General features: G+C 48.1%; 2 protein-coding genes across 14 annotated transcripts in view; one reads left to right on the top strand and one right to left on the bottom strand.

Annotated features, from left to right (window-relative positions):
* The window catches only part of RAPGEF1 (Rap guanine nucleotide exchange factor 1), a gene marked incomplete at its 5' end in the record, with an annotated part of 150665 nt that extends 145349 nt beyond the window's left edge, over window positions 1-5316 (top strand). For all 11 annotated transcript variants that reach the window (XM_081238077.1, XM_081238069.1, XM_081238073.1 and 8 more), the window contains 3 exons: window positions 1010-1107; window positions 2230-2358; window positions 2752-5316. In XM_081238077.1, coding sequence (XP_081094203.1) covers window positions 1010-1107; window positions 2230-2358; window positions 2752-2902 — 378 coding nt within the window. In that variant the 3' untranslated portion in view covers window positions 2903-5316. The remainder of the gene's footprint in view (window positions 1-1009; window positions 1108-2229; window positions 2359-2751) is intronic.
* Window positions 5317-17527: 12211 nt separating this feature from the next.
* The window catches only part of PRRT1B (proline rich transmembrane protein 1B), a 35589-nt gene continuing 30281 nt past the window's right edge, over window positions 17528-22835 (bottom strand). For 2 of the 3 annotated variants that reach the window (XM_081238081.1, XM_081238082.1), the window contains exons 3-4: window positions 22276-22419; window positions 17529-21125 (exon numbers count right to left, since the gene is read on the bottom strand). In XM_081238081.1, the coding sequence (XP_081094207.1) occupies window positions 20976-21125; window positions 22276-22419 (294 nt within the window). In that variant the 3' untranslated portion in view covers window positions 17529-20975. Of the gene's footprint in view, window positions 21126-22275; window positions 22420-22835 lie in introns of all 3 variants that reach the window. The other variant, XM_081238083.1, reaches the window with a different exon arrangement.

Below are 22835 nucleotides of genomic sequence, written 5' to 3' on the forward strand. Positions count from 1 at the left end.
CTCTTTCCTGCCCTCGATCCGGGCTTCTAGAGGGGCTCCTTTGGGTGCGGGCCGCACTAGGCATTGGGATGTAGTGTGGACAGGCTAGACCCGTTATTAGGTGGAGCTCTTCAGGGCAGGTACTACAGGGGGAAGGATGGGGATGGGGTGCCGAGCAAGCATGTGAACGAGGAGCCTGGGCCAGCCTGGGGGTCAGGGAGGTCCCCTAAGGAGGTGTCGATCACACCATGACCCGAATAGGAGCTTCCTGGGAAGGGAGGGGGATTACATCAGAGGGGACAGAGGAGGACAGAGGCCAGCGTGGCCACATCACTGGGGAGGATGGCTCTGCATCATAAGGGTCTTGGGGGACCTGGCAAGGAATTGGACCTTTATTTTTGTGTGGGTGCTGTTCCTGGAAGGGAGACAAAGCCCACAGGGCTGTGTCGCCTGGGCTACCTGGGGGTCGTCTCAGGGGGCAACATAAAGGGACAGTTACAAGACAGTGGTGTATGGAGAAATGGGACATTCACACCAGCTGCTCCAGGAACACATAACAGGCCCTGAGGAGGCAGGGAAGGCTTCCTGGAGGAGGTGACACATCAAGGTGAGAGGCACTTAGCAGGCGAAGGCACAGGACAGGCAAAACCTCACCCACGCTGCGTGCAGGAGCAGCGAGCTCACCCGCCATCCCTGGTGGACTCTGCCTTGAGTGCGGTGAGGCGCGAAGGCAGGCTCGGGACCGGGAGTGACATGGTCCAGTGTGTGCTTTTGAGGTTCAGGCGGGCTGCAGCACTGAGCACAGCCAAGCAGGAGCCCAGCTCAAGGTCCAGCACACAGGGCACTGGCTGCTCAGAGACGCGGTTCTTTGTCGGCACCGCGGCCCCACGGGCCACTTACCCACGGAAGGCCTGGCCTGCCTGCGGCTGGGGCGGGGTGGGGTCTGGCTCTGGGTTGGTGGGGGGAGGGGCCGGGGCTGGGTTCCCCAGCGTTGGCGCTGTGCTCACGGACTGCGCGTCCCTCCTGCCAGGGCCTGGCGGAGTACTGCACGCTGATTGACAGCTCATCCTCCTTCCGCGCCTACCGGGCCGCCCTCTCGGAGGTGGAGCCACCGTGCATCCCATACCTGTGAGTACAGCCTCCCAACTGGGTTTGCCCCTCGTGTGCTCTGGGGAAGATACAGTGGGCCCACCATAGAGAAGCCCTCACTTAAAGGCTTCCAACCCAGACGTTTGTGCTTCTGTTTGAACTTTAAAAATAAAATGTGCTCCTCGTTAAACAATTTAAATGAAAGAGGGGCCCAGTGAAAATGGTTCAGTCTTCCCCACCGCCCGGGCCTCCCACGCCTCCTCTCTTCCCTCATCTGCCAGTGGGCTTGTTTAGGCGCCCGTGTGGACAGCCGTGTAGCACCTCTCTTCCCCCACCAGCAGCAGCAGCGGCGTGCTGTAGTCCAGCTGTCCTCAAGCTTAGCTGCACATCACAGCCCCCGGAGGGCGCTCCTGTCACCCCAGGAACCCTGAGCGTCCTTGGCGTGAGGCAGCTCAGGGAGCGTTTCCCCACGTGTGGGCCACAGACTAAACGTGTCTCACCAGAAAGAATCCCATGTCACGTAAGCTTGGGAAATAGGAAATATTGAAGCCAAACAGTTTTCTTTGTGCGGGACTCACCGGACCCCTTAATATGCTAGTGGACGGTGGGAATCTCCCAGAGGGACAGGAGGCTCAGCGCTGTCCCGGGCTGAGTGTGCGGCGGCACGGCCCTGGCCGCCACGCTCCGAAGTATACACCTTGCAGCCGACGGCCCTGCCGTGCTTCCTAGCCTTCCTGCCCTGGCCGAGCACGACACCCCTCCCCAGCCGGGCTGCTTGGGTGGGCGTGGCTGTGGCCCCCCCCGCCCCGGGCTGGGCTCTCCCTGTGCAAGACCCGCCCCCACTCGCCACGGGGCTTTGCGCCCTGTTTGATGACAGCGTGTGACCCCCACCCCGCCACCCAAGTTCAGGGTGGTGTCATTCTTTCCTGCTCATCTGTTACTTGTACCGCTCTGCTGGGCTGGGACGGCTGTTGAAGAGGCTCCGTAGCAGGTGGGCCTGAGCCCGCTCTCCGGAGACCAGAACCTGAGTCAGGAATTCGCGCCGCCCCTCCCCGCAGACGCGCTTGCGGGTTTGGCAGCTGCTCGGGCTCCGGCTCGCCCATCAGCCGACTACCTGCCAGGTCACCCTCCAGAGTCTAACCTGCTTCTTCGTCCTCCCAGGGGGCTCATCCTGCAGGACCTCACCTTCGTTCACCTGGGAAACCCAGACTATATTGACGGGAAGGTGAATTTTTCCAAGCGTTGGCAGCAGTTCAACATCCTGGACAGCATGCGGTGCTTCCAGCAGGCGTGAGTACTGCCGCCCTGAGGGACCGAGACCCCCGGGGACCCAACAGCTGCTCCTGCCAGTGGGGCACAGGGCCTACCCCCAGAGCTGGCCGCCAGCTTGTCCTCTGCCATCCCTTGGCGGGGGGAGGCTGGCGAGCCCTGGCCCTCCTTACTCCAGGGCAGTGGGGTCTCCCTGGGACCTCGTGCAGAGGGGAGCCTGGCTGCAGGGTGCTGCTCCGGGAGCCCTTGCACAGAGCAGAGCAGAGCACAGCTCTGGGGTGCAGCTCACGCTCTGAGCACAAGCGTCACAGGTGGGCGCCCTGCCCCGTTAGTCTGCTGGGGCGGCACACGTGGCACCTCCAAGGGGTCTCGGGGCTGTTCGGCCCACACTGGCCACCCTCCTCCCTCCACCAGGCATTATGACATCCGGAGAAACGACGACATCATCAACTTCTTCAACGACTTCAGTGACCACCTGGCCGAGGAGGCGCTATGGGAACTCTCTCTGAAAATCAAACCCAGGAACATAACACGGAGGAAAACAGACCGGGAAGAGAAGACCTAGGAGCAGGTGCCACAAGCGAGGAGAACTCGAGAGGCTCAGAGGGCCGCTCCGAGGCCGGAAGGGACTTTGGACCTGTTACGTGGCAGTGGCACGTGTTCTGGCCTCAGAGCCACCAGGCCCATCCAGGCCGCTGCTGTGCTGGGCAGGCGTCCGGAGCCGCAGCAGCTTCCTGCCCCTCCTCCACAGGAGCAGAGCCCCCCAGCCCGGGGGGAGCCAGCGGGCGGTCTCACTGCTGATTTGTGAACTGGGGGTTTAGGGTTTGGTTTTGGTTTCTGCTTTTGCTCTGTCTTCCGCTCTCCCTCTCTCCCCCTCTGCCCAAGCCTGGGAGCAGTGCAGGGACTTCAGCAGCAGCCCAGGAATGGCGGGAGTCTCTTCTGAATCTCCTGAAGTGACCGATGAGCGGAGCCTCGGGGCGGGGGCTGCTCTCCCCGTAACCTTCAGCTGGGTGGGCACGAAGTAGAGGAAACCCGGGGGAGACCCCTTTCACTTTGCATGTCCCACTTTTTAAGTGGAGGAGGATGTGAGCTTCTCATCTGGCCCAGAAGGGTGCGGCAGGTGGCCTTCCAGCAGCCCTGGGGCTGGTGCTCCCGTCGCAGTACTGGCCCGCCCTTGCTGGGTCACAAGCAGCAGCCGTGGCTGTCGTGTTTTCGCCTCTTCACTTCCTCTGCCCCGTCCCACCGGCCCTCCCCATCCTCTGGCACCGTGGGAGCTGGGAAGCAGCAGCTGGAAAGGAAGGACTTGACCATCCAAGAAACACACTTTGAGTTGGGGCCAGTAGCTCTTGGTGAGTTAATCTGGGGAGAGGGGAGGGGCATTTCTGTTGGGGGGAGGGCCGGCAGCCCCCTCCTCTGTCGCTTGCTGTGTGCCTTAAACTCCATCTCCTATCCGTCCCGCCCTGCGGGCTCCCCTCGTCCCTGGCGCTGAGCCTGGTGGGCCCAAAGGGGCTCCCCTTTGCTCATCAGACCTGCCAGCCTGACCAGCTCTCCCGTGGGAAGGACAGGGTGTCCCTGGCGCGGAGGCGCCCCCTGGGGTTGAGGGCCACGGCTCACCTGTCAGCCGGCAGCGAGGCACAGCGTCTTCAGAAGCAGGTGCTCTTTCCAGCCTCGTCCTCCAGAACCAGCCCCGCTGCTGCGCTGGACGAGCTGAGGCGAGGTCTGCGGGGGCTCTCCACGCCCACTGGCCTCCGCGCCAGCCAGACGTGGGCCTGCGGGCAGGCTGCCATCAGAATCCGACGGCTGCCCGCCTCCTGTTTTGTTCGTTTTACGTAATTGAGAGCTCACCTCTCCTGGGTTTGGGACTCGGGCAGGCGAACACCAGGCTCAACCCGGGCTTAGCCCAGTTTAAACAGAACAAAAGTAGAAAGCAACATCTGTTAACTGTTTAAAGAAACAGCCACGTCACTTTGAGTCCTTCATGGGTCTTGGAACAGCTTTTGTCAAGAAGCTGTCTGTCCTGTGCACAGAGGGGAGGAATCTGTGAAATGTCAGTTACGACCCCTCAGGCAGCGATCCTGCCGCAGCGGGCGGAACGCGTCACTTTATTATTTAAAGAGTGTGTGTATAGAGTCGCTGGTTATGAACAATATTGTGTGTGGGGTTGGGTTTTAGTTTGTTCCCGCTTTTTTAAGTCCTCTCATTTCAGTCTTTCCCTCCTTCCCATCTTCCTCCTGGCCTGGCCCTGCTGCTGCTGTGTGCAGCCGCTGTGTGCTCAGGGCCCATGGGCTGTGTGGACTGCGGTTCCCTGGGGCCTCCCTCCATAGGCGGGCAACTGTCGACGCTGTGCTTCAGGCTCAGCGTCCCAGCCGCGAGCTGGACGGGGCTCGGGGGCTTCACCGTCCCTCAATTCAGAACAGACCCTGCACCCACACCTCCCCGCCTTGCCGGGAGCCCTGGCTCTGAGCCGAGGCACTGGGCAGGCAGTGCAGGTGGACAAGGGGCCGGCGTGGCCAGGTGACCCTGCATGAGGACAGCAGGTGCAATGTGTGTTTTAACTTATTGGCTGACAGGCTTCCCCACCTTGACCTCATCGAGACACATTCTGGCTCTGGGAGTTGCCAGCCTGGCTGTGGTTTGTCTGTCTCAGGGGCCAGATCAGCTGTACGAATCAGTCTTTACAACAAAGACACCCTCGGGAGGATTCGTTCCCTGCAGAGGCAGTTCTCACCTGCAGGTGTGGGTGGATCAGGGCAGGCACGCGCCAGGGCTGAATTAAAGCCCCGATTCTGAGCAGCGCCTCCCTCCCACGGCCCCGCGCCTCCCCAGTGTTACATTGTAATATATCCCCGACTAACCTGGCTGATGGTGGCATCTTCCTGCAGACATTTCAAACCTGTAACTTTTATATGAAAGGAAAATAAACACAGATGAAAGCCGCGGCCACCTGTGTACCACATGCCGCGTGTGTCAGAGTGACAACTGAGCTGTCTCCTTTCTGTGACCTCGTGGGCTGGGCGCCTGGCAGGGGGTGTTGGGGGGGGTCTTTTGTCCCCATCTCTGTGGTCCCTTCTCTGTTCCCCAGTTTCTCCATCTGGAAGTGGGGGTAGTGACAGCTCTACCTTATACAGTCTGTGAAGGCTCAGCAAGTTATACCTGGAACAGTATCTGGTGAGCTGTCACCACTATTATTACTTAGCATATATTGAGTACCAAGCACTTTGCAGGCAGCTTTCCCTCACTGAATCCTCTTAATTTAAAAATGATACAAGTGAAATACTACAACCATAATAAGTACTACAAAGAAGAGGTACTTAACATTAAAGAAATTAAGTTGGATTTGAAATCCACTCACAAACATCAGGTCCAGACAGGCTTAACAGGTAATTTATGCTAAACAAACAGCTTCAGTCTTAGGCGAATGCCCCTGAGAACAGAAGAAGGGAAACACTTCTCAACTTGTTTTATGAGTGGAATACAACCTTGACACCAAATCCAGACAAGGACAAGAAAGAAAATTATAGGCAAAATTACTGATGCAAAAATTATAATCTTAGCAACCCCAAACCAGTGATAACGTAAAACTCAAGACTCCCCCCATTGGGCACATCCTCAAATGCAGGGATGAGTGATGATAGTACTTGATCCCTCTTCTTAGACCCTTATTTGGGCATTCCCATCTGGTACGCCTTTCCTTCCTGGGGAACTGAGAACAGGTGTGCCACCTCCATGTGTACTTTCTCCATCATGGCATACTTAGATTCCAGGTGTTGAGATGGCAGAGCCCTAACTGGAGGGAGCCCAGTCAGGGACGACTCCCACTGTTCCACACTGGGCTTTACACGAATGAAAAATGAATTTGCACTTACCAATAAGCTGCTGAGATTTCAGGGCTTGTAAGTTTTCACAGCATGGCCTAGCCTCTCCTGAATAAACTACATTAACAGATTAAAGGAAGAATACCATATAATCACCTCAGTAGTCAGAAAGACCACTGTTAAAAAATTAAAACACCCATTCATAATTTTTATTTAAAAAATAACAGTCTTAGGTAAGTAGTAATCAAAAACTTCCTTAATCTAATAAATGTTACTTTCTAAAATCTTATGCAAACGTTATACTTAATGGTGAAATATTTAAAGTTCCTTTAAAATAGAACAAGGTAAAGATCCCTCTGTCACCTTGTCTTTCATTGTCGTACCGGAGATACTAGCCAATGCAACAAGAAAAAATTAAGAGATTAGTAAGAAAATCACGGTAGTTAACAACGAACTACTAGAAAACATAATTCTTGAAATACCCAGTTTATACTAAGATCACAATTCTTAAGGTACTAGGAATAAACCCAATAAGAGATGTATAAGACCTTATAGGAAAAAGGGTAATCTAGCAAGAGAATATAACATGTAAATATTTACACACCCAAATTCGAGCAACCTAAATATACGAAGCAAATAGTAACAGACTGAAAGGGAGAATAAACATGGGGCTTCCCTGGTGGCGCAGTGGTTGAGAGTCCGCCTGCCGATGCAGGGGACATGGGTTCGTGCCACGGTCCGGGAAGATCCCACATGCTGCGGAGCGGCTGGGCCCATGAGTCATGGCCACTGAGCCTGCGCGTCCAGAGCCTGTGCTCCGCAACGGGAGAGGCCACAACAGTGAGAGGCCTGTGTACAGCAAAAAAAAAAAAAAAAAAAAAAAAAAAAGAATAAACAGCAATACAGTAATAGTAGGGAAATTTAATAACCCACTTACATCAATGGATAGATCATCCAGACAGAAAATCAATAAGCAAAACATTGGCCTTAAACACATTAGACCAGATGGACTTAAAGATACATACAGAACATTCCATCCAAAAGCAACAGAATACATTCTTCTAAGAGCACATGGAACATGCTCCAGCATTAGGCCACAGGTGTTCGTAAATGTACGAAGATTGAAATCATATCAAGCATCTTTGCCAGTCACAATGGTATGAAACTATAGAAATTACAAGAAAATGGGAAAATCCAAAAATATATGGAGATTAAACAATATACTACTGAGCAACTAATAGGTCAAAGAAGAAAATAAAAAATACATTAAGACAAATGAAAATGGAAATACAACATATCAAAACTTACAGGATGCAGCAAGAGCAGTTCTAAAAGGGAAATTCATAATAATAAACACCTACATCAAGAAACAAAAAGCTCAAATAAACACTAAATTTCAAGGATCTAAAACAAGTGAAACCCAAAGTTAGAAGGAAAGAAAAGATTAGAGTGGAAATAAAATACAGACTAAAAAAGACAATAGAAAAGATCAATGAAAGAGCTGGTTCTTTGAAAAGATAAACAAAATGGACAAACCTTTAGCTAAACTCGCCAAGAAAAAAAAGAGAGTACTCAAAATCAGAAATGAAAGAGGAGCTATTACAACTGATACCACAGAAATACAAAGGCTCCTAAGAGACTTCTGTGAACAATTATATGTCAACAAATTTGACAACCTAGAAGACACATAAATACTTAGACACATACAACCTACCAACACTGAATCATGAAATAAATCTGAACAGACCGATTACTAGTAAGGAGATTGAATCAATAATCAAAAACCTTTCAACAAACAAAAGTCTGGGACCAGATGGTCTCACTGGTGAATTCTACCAAACAAAGAAGAAGTAATATCAGTTCTTCTCAAACTCTTCCAAAAACTAGAAGAGGAGGGAACCTTTCCAAACTCATTTTTGTTTTTAAAACAAGGCCAGCATTACCCTGTCACCAAAAACAGATGAGAATGCCACAAGAAAACTATAGGCCAATATCCCTGAGGAACATAGATGCAAATATCCTCAACAAAAAATATTAGCAAACAAAATTCAACAATACACTAAAAGGATCATACATCATTAGCAAGTTGCATCTACTCCAGAGATACAAGGATGGGTCAACATCTGCAAATCAATGTGATACACCACATTAATAAAATGAAGGATAAATACCAAAAGACCATCTCAATAGGTATTGTAAAAGCATTTGATAAAACTCAACATCATTTATGATAAAAATCTCACAGCAAAATGGGTATAGAGGGAACATACCTCAACATAATAAAAGTCATATATGACAAGCCCACAGCTAACACCATAGTGGTGAAAAGCTGAAAGCTTTTCCTTAAAGATCAGAACAAGACAGACACTGGAAAAAAATAATAAATTCCCTGGCAGTCCAGTGGTTAGGACTCAGTGCTTTCACTGCTGTGGTGGGGGTTTAATCCTTGGTCAGGGAACTAAGATCCTGCAAGCTGCACAGCACAGCCAAAAAAAAAACACCAGGACAAGACAAGGATGTCCCCTGTGACAACTTTTATTCAACATAAGTATTAGAAATCCTAGCCAGAGCAGTTAGGCAAGAAAAAGAAACGAAAGGCATTCAAATTGAAAAGGAAGATATAAAACTATTTGCAGATGACATGATATTATATATAGACAATACTTGACTCCATCAAAAACTATTAGAATAAACAAATACAGTAAAGTTGCAGAATGCAAAATCGATGTACAAAAATGTTATGTATCTATACACTAATAGTGAATTATAAGAAATTAAGGGACTTCCCTGGTGGCGCAGTGGTTAAGAATCCACCTGCCAATGCAGGGGACATGGGTTCGATCCCTGGTCCTGGAAGATCTCACATGCTGTGGAGCAACTAAGCCCGTGCACCACAACTACTCTAGAGCCTGTGAGCCACAACTACTGAGCCCGTGTGCCACAACTACTGAAGCCCGTGTGCCTAGAGCCTGTGCTCTGCAACAAGAGAAGCCACCACAATGAGAAGCCCATGCACCGCAACGAAGAGTAGCCCCCACTCGCCCCAGCTAGAGAAAGCCCACACGCAGCAGTGAAGACCCAACACAGCCAAAAAAAATTAATGAATTAAAAAAAAAGAAAACCATCTCATTTATAATTTACAATTGCATCAAAAAGAAGAGCATACCTAGGAATAAATTCAACCAAGGAGGTGAATGACCTGTACACTAAAAATTTTAAGACATTAGTGAAAGATATTGAAGAAGACAAATAAATGGAAAGATATTCTGTGCTCATGGATTGGAAGAACTAATGTTGTTAAAATGTCCATACTACCCAAAGCAATCTACAGATTCAATGCAATTCCTATCAAAATTCCAATGGCGTTTTTCACAGAAATAGGAGAAATAATCCTAAGATTTGTGTGGAACCACAAAAGACCTTAAATAGCCAAAGCAATCTTGAGAGAGAAGAACAAAGCTGGAGCCATCATGCTCCCTGGTATCAAACTATATTACAAAGCTATAGTAATCAAAACAGTATGGTATTGGCATTAAAAACAGACACATAGATCAACGGAACAGAACAAAGAGCCCAGAAGTATATCAACACATATATCGTCAATTTATGGCAAAGGAGCCAAGAATACACATTGGGGAAAAGACAGTCTCTTCGATAGATGGTGTTGGGAAAACCACTGTCTTACACCATACCCCAAAATTAACTCAACGTGGATTAAAGACTTGAATGTAAGACCTGAAACCATAAAACTCCCAAAAGAAAACAGGCCGTAAGCTCTTTGACATCAGTCTTGACAACGACTTTTTAGATTTGAAGCCAAAAGCAAAGGCAACAAAAGCAAAACAATGCAAGTTGGGACTATAACAAAGTAAAGTTTCTGCACACAAAAGAAACCATCAACGAAATGAGTTGACAGCCTATCAAATGGGAGAAAATATCTGCAAATCATATTTTACCCAAATACATGAAAAAACTCAGACAAGAGCAAAAGAAATACTCTTCGAAAATGGGCAGGTTATCTGAACATTTTTCTAATGAAGACATACAGATGTCCAACAGACACACGAAAAGCTGCTTAACATCACTCATCATCAGGGAAATGCAAATCAAAACCACAATGAGATATCACCCCACACCTGTTAGAATGGCTGTCATCAAAATGAAAGAACAAGTATTGGTGAGGAGGTGGAAAAAAGGGAATCCTCGTGCACCGTTGGTGGGATAGTAAATTGGTGCGGCTACTATGGAAAACAGTATGGAGATTCCTGAAAAAATTAAAAACAGAACTACTGTATGAACTATCAATTAATTCAACGTCTAGGTATTTATCTGAAGGAAACAAAAACACAAACTTAAAAAGCTATATGTAAGTGGTGCTGGGAAAACTGGACGCTACGTGTAAAAGAATGAAATTAGAACACTCCCTAACGCCATACACAAAAATAAACTCAGAATGGATTAAAGACCTAAATGTAAGCCCAGACACTATAAAACTCTTAGAGAAAAACATAGGAAGAACACTCTTTGACGTAAATCACAGCGAGATCTTTTTTGATCCACCTCCTAGAGTAATGGAAATAAAAACAAAAATAAACAAATGGGACCTAATTGGAAACATTGGAAAGCAACCATACTGCAATGAAAATTAATTTAAAAAATTAAATTTTAAAAAGCTATATGTGGGTGTAGGAGGGGTTATGAAAGCAGATACATTTTTATCTTTCTATAACAACAAACAGAAAGAGCTATATGCACCGCAATGTTCATGGCAGCAGCATTTACTATAGCTAAGCCATGGAAGCAACCTAAGAGTCCACCAACGGATGAATGGAGAAAGATGTGGTGTATACATACACAATAGAATATTATTCAGCCAGAAAAAAATGAAATTTTGCCATTTGCAACAGCAAAGATGATCTTGAGGGCATTATGCTAAGTGAAATAAGCCAAAGAAAGACAAATACCATATGGTCTCACTTATATGTGGAATCTGGAGCAAAAAAAAAAAAAATACGACCTAGTTCACAGGTATAGAGAACACACTGGTGGTTGCCTGAGGTAGGAGAGGTGGGCGAAATGGGTGAAGGGTGTCAAAAGGTATAGATTCTCAGTTATACAATAAGTCATGGGGGTGTCAAGTACAGCATAGTCACTATGGTTAGTAATACTGTATTGCATATTTGAAAGTTGCTCATAGGGTAGATATTAAAAGTTGTCATCACGGGCTTCCCTGGTGGCACAGTGGTTGAGAGTCCGCCTGCCGATACAGGGGACACAGGTTCGTGCCCCGGTCCGGGAAGATCCCACATGCTGTGGAGCGGCTGGGCCCGTGAGCCATGGCCGCTGAGCCTGCGCATCCGGAGCCTGTGCTCTGCAACAGGGGAGGCCACAGCAGTGAGAGGCCCGCATATCGGGGTGGGGGGGAGTTGTCATCACAAGAAAAAAATTTTTGTAACTATGTGATGATGGATGTTAACTGGGTTTATTGTGGTGATCATTTCGCAAAATATATAAACATCAATCGTCACATTGAACACCTGGAACTAATACTATATGTCAATTATGCCTCAATAAAATTATATATTTTTTAAATGAAAAAATAAGGTTTCATTTAAAGATAATAAAGACCTTAATAGTTGAGGGATACACATATTCATGGGTAGGAAGATTAAGTTTCTTAAAGATGTCAATTATCCCCCATATTAATGTATATATTTCAAAACTATTCCAAAGAAAATCCCAACAGGATTTTATATGGTTCTTGACAAGTTTATTCTAAAAACGTTTAAGAAGGAATTTTCCACTTCTGGGAATGGCACACTAGGTAATTCAGAGCAGCCATCCTGCTAGGAAAGCTATACCAAGTATTTTTAAATCCCTGCCTAGATTCATCAGAGAGCTAGCAGGTGAAGGAAGAATTACTGGGCCAGGATTCAGGAGGAGACAGAAATCCAGGGAGGAAGCCTGACATTTGGGGTCACATTCCTGCCAATTCCAGAAGAGGTGTCTGAGAAGCTCGGCAGCACTTCTGAGAAAAGGGAGATTTAAAAAAAAAAAAGTCCAGAATTCATATTTTGAGACCCCAAAGGAGATACCTTCCAGCTGTGTGACTACAAGTATACCAGCCCTCACAGCCCTGTACCAAACCAGCTTCAGTCTGGATTCCTAGCACCCAGGCACCTGCCAGGAGCAAATGCAAAAGCCTCACTGAGGAGGCTGACATCATCCTAGGCCTCAATATATTTAATTTTTCATATACAACAAAAATGAACCAGGAACACAAGGGGACAAAGAAGCATGAACAGAAGAAGACCAGAAACAATGGACAGAATCAGACCTGCAGGGGCTGGGATTTTGGAGTTACCAGATGTAGTTGTGAAAGCACAACACATACTCTGTCTAGGTGTAAGACACGACTGAGAATTTCAGCAAGTAATTGGATGTAAAATAGAGGGAAAATGGAAATTCTAGAACCAAAAAATGCATTAACTGATATAAGGAACTCAGTGAATGTGTTTAACAAAATTGGGACTTCCCTGGTGGTCCAGCGGTAAAGAATCCGCCTTGCAATGCAAGGGACACGGGTTTGATCCCTGGTCGGGGAACTAAGATCCCACGTGCCGTGGGGCAACTAAGCCCACGCGCCACAACTACTGAGCTCGCGCGCCTCAACTAGAGCCCGCGTGCTGCAAACTCCAGAGCCCACGCGGCCCGGAGCCTGCGCGCCACAGCCAGAGAGGGAAAACACGTGCGCCACAACTAGAGAGGCACCCATGCTCCACAACGAAGATCCTGCATGCCTCAACTAAGACCTGATGCAGCCAAAAATAAATTAAATAAATAAATAATAAATATTTAAAAAACAGAATTAGTGAACTGGAGATAGGAGCTAGGTGTGTAATGAAGCGTGAAGAGAGAAAAGTATGGACAAAACACAAGGCAGGAAGAGACGGGATGAGAAGTCTAAATAGAGTACCAACAGAAAAGGAAAAAACAAAGTAGAAGCAATGTTCATAGCCGTATTATTCACAATAGCCAAAAAGTGGAAATAATCCAAATGTCCACCAACTGGTCAAAGGATGAACAACACATACTTCCATATGATGGAACACCATTTAGCACTGAAGAGGAATGAACTGACACACAACATGTATGAACCTCAAAAACATGGGTATGAAGGATGCCAGATGCAAAAGACTGTATACTTCCTGCTTCTGTTTAAATGAAATGTACAGGAAAAGCAAATCTAGAGACGGAGAGCAGACCGGTGGTTGCCCGCGAGTGGAAACAGACTGCAGATGGCATGAGGGACCCTTTGGGGTGATGGAATTGTTTGAACACTGGTTCATGGCGATAGTTACGCAACTTTGTAAATGCACTAAATTTAATGTTATACTCAAAATGACATGTAGATCAAACCTCAGTAAAGCTGTTTTTAAAGAAGGTTCCAAAACTGATCGTGCCCATTGTCAGTTTCTCCTTCCTCATGTCCACGTCTCCCGTTTATCGGCTGCTCTGCAGTGAGCATTTCCCGTGGGCAGGGAGCACAGGGTTTTGTCCCTGGAGGGGTCCTGCAGCAGGCGCCGGCTCCGGGTGTGGAGACCGCTTTTTTCTTCTCACTCTGACCGCAGGGCTACTAGAGGCACGTGTTGGGAGGCATCCAGTGCATTCTGCCCCGGCCACACCCTCTACCCATGCCTCGCTGTCTCTCGGCAAGCCTGCAGCCCAGCCTGACCCGCTCATCCTCTCACTGTGGCCCCCAGGCCTTGTGCCACCCTGTACACACGCCCACCTGCCAGCCTCAGCTCACCCAGCTCTGAACCAGCTCCGGCCTGGGTGACCCAGTGTGTTTCTCAGCACCCCCAGTGGACTGTAACCACACCTCCTCCAACGAGCTCTGAATCCTAGCAGGGGGACTCGGGCCCTCCTGAGTTTCGCTTTCCTCGGGTGTCCACCTTCACCCCTGGGTAACTTTAGCATTCCCTCTACACCGTCAGAGTCGCTTTTCTCTCACAGTTAATAATTCTTTATATTAATCTTTCTTGTTCAAATTACTCCAGAGTTTATGCCTTCTGACTGGTCCTTGACTGAAAAACATCAAGCCCTAAATTCAAGAAGCCTTATGAATCTCAGCAGGATAATTAAAAAGAAACACAGTGGTCCCTCAGTATCCACAGGGGATTGGTTCCAAGACCCGCTTTGGATACCAAAATCCACCGAAGTTCAAGTTCCAGAGTCAGCCCTCTGTACCCACGGGGTCAGCACCAGAGTCAACCTCAAATCTAAAACAGTATGTGACCCCGCAGCTGGTTGGGCCCACAGATAGGGAGGGCTGACTGTACACATCTAAGCACAGCACAACAAAGACCCAACGCAGCCAAAAATAAAAATAAAAACCTTCTGAAAGACAAAGGCAGAAAGAACATCTTTAAGCAGATAGAGAAGGAAAAAAAAAAGGACACATTACCTTCAAAGGTAACAGTGAATGAGACTCCCCAGTAGAGGCACCTGGGGAGAGAAGTCGATGGAATATCTTCAGTACTGAAAGAAAATCACCAACCACACTTCTATACCCACTCTAAATCTCTTTCATGAATGAAGGTAAAAATCATGATATTGTCAGACAAACAAACAGAATTCATCACAAGCAGACCTACCCCAAGACAAGACTGAAGAGTGTTTTCAGGCCAAAGGGAGATAATCCCAAATGGAAAGTCAGACATGTAGGAGAGAAGGAAAAAGCCACAAAAACCAGTCAACATGTGGGTAAACCTAAATGAGCATGAACTGTATAAACAATAATCGTGTCTCATGGAAGTTTAAAATATGGAGAATTAAAATACAAACCAACAGTGTGTGATTCAGGAAGAAGACACATGGAGTTAGAGTATTCTCGAATTAGTTCTTGAATTGTCTAGAAAGGAGAAAAAGTACTAGGCTTTCAGAAGTCAAGAATGCAAGTGTGTAGTCTCTAGGGCACCACTATAGAGTGAAAGAATGCATAACTGCCAAGCCAACAGAGAAAAGATATAAGGTTCACTCATCAAAAAGATTTAACAATTTCTAAATATGTATGCATCTAACTACATAGCCTCAAAATATCTAAAGCAAGGGCCGACATGGAGAAATGGACAAATCTGAGATGCTAATGGGAAGTTTTAACACACCCCTCTGAGTAGCACTGTAAGAAATGACTAATCTTACACAGCACTTCCAAAAAGAAAATGAGAATCCCTTCCCAACTCTTGTAATGAGACCAACATAACCCTGCTACCAAAACAATAAACAAAAATGAAAATTACAGATCAATTTCACTTATGAACACAGATGCCAAAAACCCTAAACAAAATATCCACAATCTTCGATATAGAAAAAGGATAATACATCACGATCAAGATGGGTTTGTTCCACGAATGAAAAGTTACTTTAACATCCGAAAATCGACATTGTCACCATATTAACAGAATTAGTCAGATAATTTTCTCAGTGAATATGTAAAAGTAATTTAATAAAATTCAATATCCATGCATGATTTTTTAAAACTCTTAGCAGGGCTTCCCCTGGTGGCACAGTGGTTAAGAATCCGCCTGCCAATGCAGGGGACACAGGTTCGAGCCCTGGTCCAGGAAGATCCCACATGCCGCGGAGCAACTAAGCCCGTGGGCCACAACTACTGAGCCTGTGCTCTAGAGCTCGCGTGCCACAACTACTGAATCCCACACACCTAGAGCCCATGCTCCGCAACAAGAAGCCACCGCAATGAGAAGCCTGCGCACCGCAACGAAGAGTAGCCCCCGCTCACCACAACCAGAGAAAGCCAACGCATGGCAACAAAGACCCAACACAGCCAAAAAAAAAAAAAAAAAAAAAAAAATTTATTTAAAAAAAAACTCTTAGCAAAATAGAAGAGTACTTCCTTAATCTGAAAAAGGATATCTATCTTTTACAAAAAACAGAATGTTGAAGCCTTCCTTTTGAAACAAGGAAAAAGATAAAGTTGCCCACCGTCAGCACTGCTATCCAGCATTGTACCTGGGGGGCCCCAGCCAGTGCAGGAAGGAAAACACACAAAGAGCGTAAGGGCTGGAAAGGAAGATAAGCAGCTCATTATATATAGATGGTTATACTGTGTCAATAGAAAATTCAACAGAATCTCCAGAGAAGTTACTAGAATAAGTGAATTTAGAAAGTGTGCTGGGTTCAAAGTCAATCATCTGGAATCAATTGCATTTTTGTACACTAGCAAGTAACAAAAAAATATAAAAGTGATCATATTTATAATAGCATCAAAAAATCAAATATCTAGGGATACTAACAAAATATGCAAACTTTCTGCACACAAAAAAAATCAAGGGAACTGTTTAACGACCTACTAAACAAATAAGGAGATTCACCATGTTTGTTGGAAAACAGCACTGTTAAGATGTCTGTTGTCCCCAAATTAATCTATAGATTTAAAGCAGAGTCAAAATCCCAGTTTTTTAGGAGGTGGAAATTGACATATTAATTCTAAAATTTATTATACATACAAATGATTTTAAATGACCAAGAATCTTAAAGATGGCGGGAGGACCTGACCCACTCAATGTCCAGACTTACAGTCAAGTCCCAGGCATGGGGTATGATAGTGGTAACAAGAATAGACAAATGGATCTCTAGGATCTAGTCCAGGTGGGTGGCAGACCTAAATGTGAAAAAAAAAATGAAAAGCTTCTAGATCTTGAAGACAACATAAGAGAATATCTTCATGACCTAGGAGTAGGGAAATTTTTCTTAAGCCTTAAAAAAGCATTATCCATAAAGGAAAAGATAAATTTGAATATATATTACAGTTGAGAACTTCTTTTCTATCGGATGCACCATTAAGAGAATGAAAAGGGAAGCTACAAAGTAGGAGAGAATATTTGCAATCCCTGAACCTAACATAGGACTCAGATCTAGAAAACACTAAAGAACTCCTCTGAACTGATAAAAGAAAGACATAAAAACGGGCACAAGATTTAAACAAGTACATTATAAAAAGAGAGATCCAAACAGCTGATGAGCATATGATAAAAAGCTCAATAGCATTCGTCAGAAAAATGCAAATTAAAGCCACAATGAAATACCACTACAGTGTTTTTTGTTTGTTTGTTTGTTTTTTGCGGTACACGGGCCTCTCACTGTTGTGGCCTCTCCCGTTGCGGAGCACAGGCTCCGGACGCGCAGGCTCAGCGACCATGACTCACGGGCCCAGCCGCTCCGCGGCATGTGGGATCTTCCCAGACCAGGGCACGAACCCGTGTCCCCTGCATCGGCAGGCGGACTCTCAACCACTGCGCCACCAGGGAAACCCACCACTACAGTTTTAACAACCAGAAGCACTCAAATGTAAAAGACTGACAAACACCAGGGATTGATGAGTTTGTGGAACAACTGACCTCCCATCCGTTGCTGGTGGGAGTGCAAAATGATGCAATCACTTTGGAATGGCAGCATCTGATGGAAGCCTTATCTTACACACTCACAACTTCCTCAGGAGAGCCTTTCTTTACCACTCTCCAAAGCCAAACACCTCTAGGCCACACCGGAGTGATTCTGAGACACACATATTTGAGCATCTCTGAAATCAGGGTGCACCCTGATGTAATCAGAGCTCTCATTCCAGATTTGCCCCCGTCACCTCTCCTTCATGGCCCTTTAGCCACAACACTGACAAATGTCTGTCGAAATGGACTGCTTTCTTCACTCCTGTGAATCCTGAAACTGCAATTACTGGGTCAAAAGACATGCACATGTTTTCCAGTTTTTTTTTAATTACACAACACATGAATACACCCATATTTTAAAATTCGGCACAAACCCTCCTAGTCCCAGTCCCTCCCCAAAGGCGGCCACTCTCAGCAGTTTGCAATATATGCTTCTAGACTCACTTACATGCATATTAATATATGGTACACATATTACTAGAAGCTACCATTAGCCCACTTTCCACAAAGATGGTAGCAATACACATCTACCAGTAATAAATGAGAGGGTCAGGACTTTGCCACCTCTAGAATCAACCTTTCTAATTTTTTCCCAATCTGATAAGTAAAAATCATCTCCTGGTTTAAGTCTGTACTTCCCTTATCCACGGCCCTCAACTCCATCTCTTCCTCGTATCTGGAATTCCAGATGTTAGGAGGTCTCCCCTTCCATCCTGCCTAACACCCTGAAGTTATACAAATATTCTCCTAAGCTTTCATCTACGATTGTTAGAGTTTTATTTCACACTACCTAGCTCTTTAAATCCATCTGGAATTTATTTTTACATACAATAGGGGAAGAAGAATTATTTTTACAACCAGAGCGCCAACTCTGCTTACTGTCGGCCCTCCCTGACTCACTCAATTAAAATGCCATTTTGGTCAGATATTAATGTCCCATATATACTTGGAATGTTTGCTGGACTTTGTTTTTCACTGATCCATCTCTGTGGCAAAGCCATACTGCGCCTTGTTTATTGTAGCTTTATCGTAAGTTTCAAAATCTGGTGAAGAGGGCTTCCCTGGTGGCGCAGTGGTTGAGAGTCCACCTGCCGATGCAGGGGACGCGGGTTCATGCCCCGGTCTGGGAGGATCCCACATGCGGCGGAGCGGCTGGGCCCGTGAGCCATGGCCGCTGAGCCTGTGTGTCCGGAGACTGTGCTCCGCAATGGGAGGGGCCACAGCAGTGAGAGGCCCGTGTACCACAAAGGGGGAAAAAAAAAAAAAGAAAATCTGGTGAAGAAAGTCCTCCCTCATTAAACTTTGAAAAATTATTAGCAGTTTTTGCACATTTTCCTTCCATATTAATTTTTTAAAACATCTTTTTCAGTTTTAAAAGCTTGGCTTTCTTGTTGGAAGTTCATTAAATCTGTTTATTTAAGAAGGCTGGATATTTTTATGATACTACATCTTCCTATCCAGATATTTTGTTCTTTGCTCTTTTTAGAGGAGTTTGGGCCTTTCTGAGCACTAGCTGTCCAGGAGTCCTTGTACCTTACGATATATGCACTTGCCTTCCAAAAAACTAAAATAAAATAAAATTATTCTCTTCATCTGGATCTGGATCTTTCCTGTTAAGTTTATTCCTAGGTTTTACTGTTTTTATCACTATTGTGAGTGGAATTTTAAAGTTTTTCCACTTTTACCTGAATATTGCCATTGACTATTGTATACTTTGTATCCAGTCACTTCTCTGAGTTCTCTTATTTTGATTTTTTCATTGACTCTTGGATATTCTAGCTAGAGTTATCATTTTGTCTCTTCTAGTTTTCACACTACAAATTTCATTTTGCTGTTTCTTACATTAGCTAGAACCTCAAAACAATGTTGAACAGAGACTCTAGGGGGCACCCATGGCTTGGTCCTGGTTACTGTGGTTTTAGTAATTTCCCACTTAACACACGATAAGCTGTTGGTTCATCTACCAGCTTCAGCGGCACCTGGGAGCTCATGAGAAATGCAGGCTCTCAGGTCCTACTTACTGAATCAGGATCTGCATTTTAATAAGATTTCCCAGATGTTTCATAATGTACTTTCAGGTTCAAGGCACACTGGTCTAGATGACTTCTTTCTATTCTGATTTTAGGTAAGAGCTTAGTAACAGGAAGAGCTATGGCAGTTGGGGCCTACCAAGTACTTCTTGGCATCTACGGACCCCTAAAATACAGCTTCCTCCTTTTCCGTGGCAATCGTGCATTTTAGGGTTTGATATCCTAATTCTGGGCCACCCCATGTCCTAGACCGTGAGGCCACCTCTCAGGCTCCAAGCATCATCACTCCTCACCACCTACTTCTGCATCCCCATCTCTCCAGCCCCTGGAGCATTTTGAGGGCCGACATGGGTTGTCGTCCTGCTTCAGCTCCCAGTCCTGGTTAGTGCTCAGAAAGCACCTGATTTAACTTGAGCTGTCAATCTTTTACGGCTCAGCCAGGGGGCCCCCCTTCCCCGTCTCGAGATGCAGATGGATTTCCTTGCTTTCTCATCACCTTTGGCCCGCGAAAGACCCTACAGAAATTCCCACCATCGGTACCCAGTGGCTCCACTGCCACGTGCACAAGTCAGACACCGCGCTGCACAGACTGGGCAAACCCCAGTGTCTCAGAGGGGCCGGCGTGGGAGCCCCAGGGCCCAGCTGTGGACAGATGCGTCCCACTCACCCTAAAGTGACCCAGGGCGAGCAACAGCCCCGACGCAGCAATGAGACACTCTGCCCAGGGTGTTGCTGTTTGTTTACTGACCGGACATCGTGGTCTTGCTTTCTGGACACAGGGTCATCAGGAGAGAGCCTGGCCCCCCGGACGGGGCTGGGATGCAGTACGACCGGCCAGGAGCGACCCAGGAGAGAGGAGGCTGCTCCTCTCAACTCCCCAACAGGGAGAAAGAAAGCCCAGCAGCTCTGCCCTGCAATCCCAGGGCTGAGCTGGGCGATGGGGAGGCCGGAGGTGGCAAGGTCCTTCCAGATGGCTCTGAGGACAGTGCGGGCACTGGTCCCTCTGCTGGTCTCTCAGGGGTCAAGTGAAGGCCAGGGGCATGGGGGCACTGCCAGCACAGTTCCAGAAAGACCTCAGGCCCCTGTAGCACAGCTGGGCCTGGGCCCTGGGGCCACCTCGGGCTAGGACACTGCCTGAGGCCACCTGTAGGGGCAGAAGCCCAGCCATGAGTGTGCTGAGGGCTGCAAAGCCCATCTTCTTCTGAGCCTGCCCAGGTCCCCTCTAGGTGACAGATGGCCACCAGCAGGGATCCAAGTCCGCAGAAAGAGTCTGGCCAGGTCAGGAGTCCCTGGTGTCCTGACGTCCCCGAAGGAGCCACCAGCCCTCAGGGCAGGTAGAGTGCTACCACCACGTAGATGACCCAGCTGGTGGACACGAAGACCCCAAAGAGCAGGCTGAAGAGCACAAGCGAGCGGGCCTTGCGCGAGGCCTCCTCAGCCTGGGCCAGGTCCCCCCTGCCCAGGGCCGCACGAGTCTGCAACGAGATGGGGGGGTGAGCAGACACAGAGTCCCCACTCCCTCCCGGAGGCACCATCGGGCCCGGCCCCAGTGCGCAGGCTGGACAGCTGACCCCGTGAGGCGGTCAGGGGCCTTCCCTGGGCCACAGCTCGTGAAGGAGCACCAGCGATGGAGGTGGTGGCCGCCGGCTCCCGGGCTCTGGCCACGGGCCTGACCCAGGTCCGCACCCTCCATCCCATCGCCTACAATCCTCACAACAACCCTGAGTTTGGTGTCATCGTTGTCCCCACTTTGAAGATGAGGAAACGAAGGCTCAGAGAGGTTAAGTGACACACCCTAGCTGGTGGTGGAGCCAGAATTGACAGGCAGGCAGCAGCCTCCAGAGTCCCGCCTCTGAGCTGTCCTGAGACTGTCTTTCTCCCCACAGTCCTGTCTTGCTTATGACGGGGGAGCTTGACCATGGAGGGAGGTCCGGGCTGTCACCAGGTCAGCCGTGAGCAAAAGCCCCAGGGCCTTCCTACTCTATTAGAATGTCCTCACATTGGCATCATGCTAAGTCCCCAGGGTCTAACCTCTTGCCTGGCAATGGTCAGAAACAATCAGGAGGGAGGGACGGAGGAAGAAGAAAGAGTGTTACCGAGATGGTGGGTGGGTGGATGGATGGATGGACAGGGATAGGTGGTTGGACGAGTAGACAGATGGATGCATTAATGGATGAACAGAGGGGTGGTGGGTGGATGGATGGATGAGACTAGAGAGATGGTGGATGGATGGGTGAGTAGTGGCTGAACAGACAGACGGGTAGTTAGACAGATGCAGGTGGATGGGTAGGAGTGAGTGGATGGATGGATGCCAGTCTCCACCCGATTAAACACAAGCCCCCACTGGACGGGCAGTTGCTTGGGCCTTAATCATTCACACCTTCAGTGTGAATTGTTTCAGTTGAATTTTCTAGGGCAGATCTTGAGTGGCGGGGAGCAGAGACAGCAGAAGAGAGGGCGAGGACTGCACAGACAACTGGGCACTGATTTCCCAATCCTGCCACCCTTCTCAGGGGGAATCACCGGGGGCCCAGTTGCTGGGGAAGGGGCTGTGTGGACCCCACCTGGGCCCTAGTGGCTGCAGGCTGGGAGGGCTGTACCGAGGACCGCCGCACGCCCACCTACCTCGTGGGAGTAGACGACGGCAATGAGCCCGGTGAGCAGGCAGCAGAAGAGGGTCACCAGCACGGATTCCATCATGTAGTCCTTGGGCAGGGGCCTGTGTTCCACCGTGGCCGGGGCTGGCACACCGGCCACAGGGCTGTTGTACTGTGAGGGCAGAGGCCACGGCGTGGTTAGGGAGCACGCAGCCTGCGACAGCCGTGGACCCGTCACTCCACCCACTGCCAAGCCCCACCCAGTGAGGCTGCGGATCGCCCGGGGGTCAAGGCCCCCCTTCTTCCCGCTCCCTCGGCACCCCCAGCCTGTCACTCAGCCCCCAGGAGTCTCAGGGTTCTGCCCTCTACAAAGTGCTCAGTCCAGGGTCCAGCCACCAGTGTCTCCACGTCCCCACTGCGTCCCCACCAGGAGGGACCTCAAAGCTGTCCTCCACAGGCAGCCAGTGTTTTGGTTTTTTTCCTAAAAATCTAATCAAGTCATCTCCTACCAAAGGCCGTGGGGACCCTCACGGTGGATCCCACCTTCCTATCCTCCCCTCCCCACTGAGCTGAACCAACCACCGTCAC

The sequence above is a fragment of the Mesoplodon bidens genome, assembly GCF_964165515.1.
Source record: "Mesoplodon bidens genome assembly, chromosome: 6".
Classification (NCBI taxonomy): Eukaryota; Metazoa; Chordata; class Mammalia; order Artiodactyla; family Ziphiidae; genus Mesoplodon; species Mesoplodon bidens.